This window comes from Pelophylax lessonae (assembly GCF_965119305.1).
Source record: "Pelophylax lessonae genome assembly, chromosome: 12".
Taxonomy (NCBI): domain Eukaryota; kingdom Metazoa; phylum Chordata; class Amphibia; order Anura; family Ranidae; genus Pelophylax; species Pelophylax lessonae.
The window spans coordinates 4,662,621-4,671,086 of record NC_138779.1 but is presented as its reverse complement, the minus strand read 5'-3'; the positions used below and the strand labels follow the sequence as shown (position 1 = coordinate 4,671,086).

The 8,466-nt window shown below is 47.7% G+C and overlaps 1 protein-coding gene across 1 annotated transcript in view; it reads right to left on the bottom strand.

Annotated features, from left to right (window-relative positions):
- Positions 1-8,466, bottom strand: part of LOC309568384 (nephrocystin-4-like) — a 350,057-nt gene that overhangs the window by 319,532 nt on the left and 22,059 nt on the right. Inside the window, exon 3 of the mRNA XM_082274044.1 lies at positions 2,156-2,308. Coding sequence (XP_082130170.1) covers positions 2,156-2,308 — 153 coding nt within the window. The remainder of the gene's footprint in view (positions 1-2,155; positions 2,309-8,466) is intronic.

The window sequence follows — 8,466 nt, the reverse complement described above, 5'->3', positions numbered from 1 at the left end:
GGGAGCAAGGTAAGCTGAGATTCCAAGTCCCCGCTAGGAGGAGCAGCAGGGAGAACATAGCTCCCACTCCCCTGCTAGGAAGGGAAGCAAAGTAAGCTGAGCTCCCAAGCCCCTGATGGGAGGGGGAGCAAGATGGGCTGAGCTCCCAAGTCCCTGCTAGGAGGAGGACCAGGGTGACCTGAGCTCCAAAGGCCCTGCTGGAAGGAGCAGGGTGACCTGAGCTACCAAGTTCCCGCTAGAAGGAGGAGCAAGGTGACCTGAGCTCCCAAGTCCCCGCTAGGAAGAGGACCAGGGTGACCTGAGCTCCCAAGTCCCCGCTAGGAAGAGGACCAGGGTGACCTGAGCTCCCAAGTCCCTGCAAGGATGAGGACCAGGGTGACCTGAGCTCCCAAGTCCCTTTTAGGAGGAGGACCAGGGTGACCTGAGCTCCCAATTCTCTGCAAGAAGGAGGAGCAGGGTAACCTGAGCTCCCAAGTCCCTTTTAGGAGGAGGACCAGGGTGACCTGAGCTCCCAATTCCCTGCAAGGAGGAGGGGCAGGGTGACCTGAGCTCCAAAGCCCCTGCTAAAAGGAGCAGGGTGACCTGAGCTCCCAAGTCCCCTCTACAAGGAGGAGCAGGGTGACCTGAGCTCCCAAGTCCCTGCAAGGAGGAGGACCAGGGTGACCTGAGCTCCCAAGTCCCTGCTAGAAGGAGGAGGAGCAGGGTGACCTGAGCTCCCAAGTCCCTGCTAGGAGGAGGAGCAGGGTGACCTGAGCTCCCAAGTAAACTTTGAGGATGAATTGCTCCACAGTGACAAAGGGTAGTGGGGGGTTGTTTTTAAGCCCATTTGAAGTAATACTAAACATATGCTGTATAATTTATTATACAAAAAATCAACATTATACAATAAAATTATTATAATTATAATTTCTGTATGTGGATGGTTGACCTGAGCTTCCAAGCGCCCACTAGGAGGAGCAGGGTGACCTGTGCTCCAAGTCCCTGCTAGGAGGAGGAACAAGGTAAGATGGGCTCTCAGCAGGAACTTGGGAGCTCAGGTCACCTTACTCCTCCTCGTAGCAGGGACCAGGGAGCTCAGCTTACCTTGCTCCCCTTCCCATCGGGGACTTGGGAACTTAGCTCGCCTAGCCCTCCCTGCTAGCAGGGACTGGGGAGCTACTGGGAAGCTGCTGAGTGATTGCTGATAGGAGGAGCTGAACTGCTAGCAGGGGGAGCCAGGTAAGCTAAGCTTCCAAGTACCCACTAGGAGGGGCAGGTTGACATGAGCACCCAAGTCCACACTAAGAGGAGGAGCAGGTTGACCTGAGCTGCTGAGTCCCTGCTAGCAGGGGAAACAAGGTGCGCTGAGCTCCCAAATCCCTGCTAGAAGAAGGAGCAAGGTAACCTGAGTTCCCAAGTTCCTGCAAGTTCCTACTAGGAGGAGGAGCAGGGTGACCTGAGCTCCCAAGTCCCTGCTAGGAGGAGGACCAGGGTGACCCGAGTTCCCAAGTCCCTGTTAGAAGAAGGAGCAGGGTGACCTGAGCTCCAAAGTCCCTGCTAGAAGGAGCAGGGTGACCTGAGCTCCCAAGTTCCTGCAAGTTCCTGCTAGGAGGAGGAGCAGGGTGACCTGATCTTCCAAGTTCCTGCTAGGAGGAGGAGCAGGGTGACCTGAGCTCCCAAGTCCCTGCTAGGAGGAGGAGCAGGGTGACCTGAGCTCCCAAGTCCCCCTAGGAAAGGGAGCAAGGTGAGGTGAGTTGAGCTGCTGGGTGCCTGCTGGGAGGGGAATGCAGGATAAGCTAAACTACTGAATTACTGCTGGTAAGGTGAAGCAAAGGGAGCTGAGCTGCTAAGTCGTTGCTGGATGAATGAAGGAGCAGAGTCTGGCTCTCAGCTGGGACCTCCATGATCCCAATTCCCCAGGGTCCACCATTCACCTTTGCACTGGTGCTTTGCTATGTGTTTGGATTGCCTATGCATTGCACAAGCCCCTCCAACTTCAAACTCGCTCACACTGACTGGGAATGCAGTGAAGGAAGAGGCTTATTCAAACAAAGCCCAACCACAGGGGGTGACAAGGAACTCTGATGAGTTTCACTCCTAATGGTGTCTATAGAGGGGTCTCTGCTATCACTTTGGTAATCTTTGGCACACAACTTCTGTCGTTCTATTCTCTCACCTCATTGAAGAAAACTTTTGATGTCTGACCCGTGACGGCTTTTAGTGGCTTCACCGAACTCTTCCAAGTCCTTCCAAAGAAATGGTGGTACGGAAAATCAAACAGAGAAAGCCGGACCTGATACTGAGTGTCTGCATTTCCCTCTGAGGTTCCCTGTGAAGGAAAAAGAAATTAATCATTAGAATTGGCCAGGTGGGTTGAAGGGCATGGTTTAGGCATGGGATTACCAACCAATTCATAAAGGTTTTATGGTCAGGTGACCCCCCTACAACAACTTGGCCACCCTACTATCCTTAAATCCAGAAGACGCTGGCAACACGCCAAAGAATTCCAATGCAGGTAAAGCTTTTTATTCTGGACAAGCAATACAAAGCACCGCCTGGGCCTTCCTTCCAGATGGGGCTTTGTGTTGTTTGTACAGGATAATAAAGCTTCACTTGTGTTGGATTTCTTTTTCTTTTGGATCCACTGGAAGTTTGGAGGGGGGACGAGACCCTGCTTGGCTTTGGCACCGGCTCAGCCCAGGTGGTGACCCAACATAAAGGGCTTGGGAGTGGGCAAACAACTTTTTCACCCAATTATCACCTAATTTTATTACCATCACATACAAACCAGATTCCAAAAAAGTTGGGACGCTGTACAAATTGTGAATAAAAACAGAATGCAATGATGTGGAAGTTTCAAATTTCAATATTTTATTCAGAATACAACATAGATGACATATCAAATGTTTAAACTGAGAAAATGTATCATATTAAGGGAAAAATAAGTTGATTTTAAATTTCATGGCATCAACACATCTCAAAAAAGTTGGGACAAGGCCATGTTTACCACTGTGTGGCCTCCCCTCTTCTTTTTATAACAGTCTGCAAACGTCTGGGGACTGAGGAGAAGTTGCTGAAGTTTAGGAATAGGAATGTTGTCCCATTCTTGTCTAATACCGGCTTCTAGTTGCTCAACTGCCTTAGGTCTTCTTTGTCGCATCTTCCTCTTTATGATGCGCCAAATGTTTTCTATGGGTGAAAGGTCTGGACTGCAGGCTGGCCATTTCAGTACCCGGATCCTTCTTCTACGCAGCCATGATGATGTAATTGATGCAGTATGTGGTCTGGCATTGTCATGTTGGAAAATGCAAGGTCTTCCCTGAAAGAGACGACGTCTGGATGGGAGCATATGTTGTTCTAGAACTTGGATATACCTTTCAGCATTGATGGTGCCTTTCCAGATGTGTAAGCTGCCCATGCCACACGCACTCATGTAACCCCATACCATCAGAGATGCCGGCTTCTGAACTGAGCGCTGATAACAACTTGGGTTGTCCTTGTCCTCTTTAGTCCGGATGACATGGAGTCCCAGATTTCCAAAAAGAACTTCAAATTTTGATTCGTCTGACCACAGAACAGTTTTCCACTTTGCCACAGTCCATTTTAAATGAGCCTTGGCCCAGAGAAAACGCCTGCGCTTCTGGATCATGTTTAGATATGGCTTCTTTTTTGGGCTATAGAGATTTAGCCGGCAACGGTGAATGGCACGGTGGATTGTGTTCACCGACAATGTTTTCTGGAAGTATTCCTGAGCCCATGTTGTGATTTCCATTACAGTAACATTCCTGTATGTGATGCAGTGCCGTCTAAGGGCCCGAAGATCACCGCCATCCAGTATGGTTTTCCGGCCTTGACCCTTACGCACAGAGATTGTTCCAGATTCTCTGAATCTTTGGATGATATTATGTCCTGTAGATGATGAGAACTTCAAACTCTTTGCAATTTTTCTCTGAGAAACTCCTTTCTGATATTGCTCCACTATTTTTCGCCCCAGCATTGGGGGAATTGGTGATCCTCTGCCCATCTTGACTTCTGAGAGACACGCCCACTCTGAGAGACACTGCCACTCTGAGAAGCTCTTTTTATATCCAATCATGTTGCCAATTGACCGAATAAGTTACAAATTGGTCCCCCAGCTGTTCCTTATACGTACATCTAACTTTTCCGGCCTCTTATTGCTACCTGTCCCAACTTTTTTGGAATGTGTAGCTCTCATGAAATCCAAAATGAGCCAATATTTGGCATTACATTTCAAAATGTCTCACTTTCAACATTTGATATGTTATCTATATTATATTGTGAATAAAATATAAGTTTATGAGATTTGTAAATTAGTCCATTCCTTTTTTATTCACAATTTGTACAGTGTCCCAACTTTTTTCGAATCGGGTTTGTAGATGAGACTACCCATCATGGACAATAGGGGGCAGCCAACTCTCTGGGGCTAGTGTATGGCATGGCTATCAGCTCTCATATAAACAAGACTACCCAACATGGTCCATAGGGGGCAGCCAACACTGCAGGGCCAGTGTATGGCATGGCTATCAGATCCTATAGATGAGACTACCCAACGTCGACTGTAGAGGGCAGTCAACTCTCTGGGGCCAGTAGATGACAAAGCTATCAGATCTCACATAGATGAGACTACGCAACGAGGCCTATAGGGGGCAGCCAACTCTCTGGGGCCAGTATACGGCATGGCTGTCAGATTTCATATAGATGAGACTACCCAACGTGGCCTATAGGGGGCAGCCAACTCTCAAGAGCCAGTGTATGGCATGGCTGTTAGATATCATGTAGATAAGAAAACCCAACGTGGCCTATAGGGGGCAGCCAACTCTCCAGGGCCAGTATATGGCATGGCTATTAGATCTCATATAGACAAGACTACCCAATGTAGACCCAACATAGACTAGACAGATTATAGTTACATTTATACTTTTTTACAGAGTTTTTGGCATCCGCTACTGAGGAGTAGTAGTTAGCCACGAAACGCGTAGAGCTACAAGGATGTCATCTGTTTTTCTACTATACAGGATTTAATCGCAGCTCAATAAATTTTTAATGGTTACTTACTTTTTGAACGTATATTGCAATTTTGTGTAATTCAATACACCATATATATTAGGTCCATGACTGCTGCAGCAAGATTATGATTCGACATTCATCACCATGTTGCACCCTGCAGACCGTTTACAATACGGCAACAATGTAGCAACTTTGGACTGTGTGGCCAATACGAAGTGCCATAGTCCCCATACCCTTTATGCATATTTTGTGTACCTGCACATGCATCAGACTGACCCAAAAGTTTGTAATATGCTGTCTATACATGAATTGCTTTTTTATATGTTGTACTTCGCCAATTGTTGGTTACAGTAATAAAATGTTTTTATTACCCATTTCTCCTAGTGTTCTGGTCTCCACCTCCTTCAAAGTCCCAAACCTCTTCCTTTATTCAACGTAGACTATAGGAGGGGGCAAACTCTGTAGGGCCAGTATATGACATGGCTATCAGATCTCATAGATGAGACTACGCAATGTAGCCTATAGGGGGCAGACAACTCTCTGGGGCAATTGTATGGCATGGCTATCAGATCTCATATAGACAAGACTACCCAATGTGGCCTATAGGGGGCAGCCAACTCTGCAGGGCCAGTATATGATAGAGCTATCAGATCTCATAGATGAGACTACCCAATGTGGCCTATAGGGGGGCAGCCAACTCTGCAGGGCCAGTGTATGGCATGGCTATCAGATCTCATATAGATGAGACTACCAAACGTGGACTATAGTTGGCAGTCAACTCCCCAGGGCCAATGTATGGCATGGCTATTAGATCTCATATAGAGAAGAAAACCCAACGTGGACTATAGGGGGCAGCCAACTCTCTGGGGCCATTGTATGGCATGGCTATCAGATCTCATATAGACAAGACTACCCAATGTGGCATATAGGGGGCAGCCAACTCTCTGGGGCCAGTATATGGCATGGCTATCAGATCTCATATAGAAAAGACTACCCAGTATGGCCTATAGGGGGCAGCCAACTCTCTGGGGCCATTGTATGGCCTGGCTATCAGATCTCATATAGAAAAGACTACCCAACGTGGACTATAGGGGGCAGCCAACTATCCATCATATGGCATGGCTATGAGCTCTCATACAGACAAGACTACCTAAGGTGGACCATAGGGGGCAGCCAACTCTCCAGGGCCAGTATATGGCATGGCGTTTAGATCTCATATAGATGAGGCTACCTAAGGTGGCCTATAAAGGGCAGCCATAGCCCTAAAAGTGGACCTGTGCATTTCCCATGGCTGAAAGATATCCAGCATCATCTAGCTCTTTCCTCCTCAGGCTGACTACCTGGCCCCCTCCCCTTTCAATTACTAGATTTTAGTTGGGGGTTCATGAGAGGAGTACTGAGGCGGGGTATAGTGATGTTAACAGGGAGCTATGTACCGCCCCCTGCCGGCCCCTCCCACCAGCCATGATCTGCCCACATTGTATAGGGAAGCACAGTGACCCGGTGATGACATCACTGAGATGGTATTTAACCACTTGCCAACCGCACTTACACAACGGCGAGTCGGCTCTATTGTGCAAAATGACGTACCTGTAAGTCATTTTGTGCAATAGACACTGGAGGGCGCGCTGCCGGAGGCGCGATCGCGTGCTGATTGGACACAGGGGATGCCAATCAGCAGGTCTGATGGATTTGATGTCTGCCGGCCACCCACGATCGTTCCCCAGAGAGGCAGATCGGCGATCTTGTGTTTCTGCTAAGCAGGAACACGGATCTCTGTCTTCCCCCAGTCATAGCACCTCCCCCACACAGTTAGCAAGCACCAGCTAGGCACACATTTAACCCTTTGAGCGCACCTGATGTTAACCCCTTCCCAGCCAGTGTCATTAGGGCAGTGACAGTGCACATTATCAGCACTGATCACTCTATTAGTGTCACTGGTTCCTAAAAAAAGTGTCAGTTGTTGATTCCACAAGCCCCTCCCCCTCGCAGTTAGAAAACACCCCCCCAGGCTCACATTTAACCCTTTGATCACCCATAATGTTAACCCCTTCCCTGCCAGTGTCATTAGTACAGTGACATATTTTAGCACTGATTACTGTAGTAATGTCACTGGTCCCCCAAAAGTGTCAAAAATGTCAGTCAGGGGTCCGATCTGTCCGCCGCAATGTCGCAGTCCAACTAAAAATCGCTGATTGCCACCATTAGTAGTAAAAAAAATTTTAAAAATGCCATAAAAATATCCCATAGTTTGTAGACGTGACAACTTTTGCGCAAATCGATCAATGTACGCTTTTTGGGATTTTTTTTTTTTACCAAAAACTTAGCTGAATACAAACTGGCCTAAAATGAAGAAGAAATTTGATTTTTAAATTTTTTTTTATTGGATGTTTTATAGCAGAAAAAAAAAGAGCGACGATTTTTTTGTTGAAATACCAAGAAATAAAAAAATCGCACAGGTGATCAAATACCACCAAAAGAAAGCTCTATTTGTGGGAAAAAAAGGACGTAAAATTTTATTTGGGAACAGCGTCGCACGACCGCGCAATTGTCAGTTAAAGTAATGCAGTGCCGAATCGCAAAATATGGCCTGGTCATTAACCACTTACCGCAAAGTGACGTAGATCTACGTCAGCAAACTTTGCAGGGTTATACCGGGGTGATGCCTCTAGCTAGAGGCACCATCCCGGTATCGTGGTTTACAGCCGACGGTCGGCTTTCCGTCGGTAACGACCGATGCGGCTCGGGAGCCGCTCGATTGTTACCCGGGTGAGCGGGAGGGGACGCCCCCCCCTCCCGCCGCCTTCCGTGACTTTGAACGGGCCTCCCGTCCCACCGGGAGCCCCGAGCACCCAGCCGGCGCGTCCGCCGGCTGGATGTAGTCCCGATCTAAGCCGGAAGTGGCTTCGATAGGGTCTCCGATGACGTAACACGGAGGCGGCGTCCATGACGTCACTTCCGGGTTACTCTGCTGCAAAAGGCGGCAAATTTAAAAACCGGCTGTATGCAAAAATGCCGTTTTCGGCGTTCTGAATACATGGAAGTGTAGTGGAGGGGTTTGGGGTCTTTTAGACCCCCCGATCCCTCCATAAAGAGTACCTGTCACTGCATATTGCTGTCACAAGGGATGTTTACATTGCTTGTGACAGCAATAAAAGTGATCAGATTTTTTTTTTAAAAAAAAACCTGCAATAAAGTTAAAAAAAAAATAAAATAGGAAAAAAAAAAAAAATTTAGCTGCCCCCATCACTGTTAGCTTGCGCACGAAAAAAAACGTATACGGAAGTCGAGCTGCGAATGAAATCGCTGTTCAAACCACACATGTGAGGTATCGCCGCGATCGCCAGAGCGTGAGCAATAATTTAAAAAAAAAAAAGAGCTACTCTGTAACTCTTAACAGGTAACCGTTAAAAAAATTTAAAGCGCCGCCTATTGAGATCTCTATTGACCGTAGTTTGT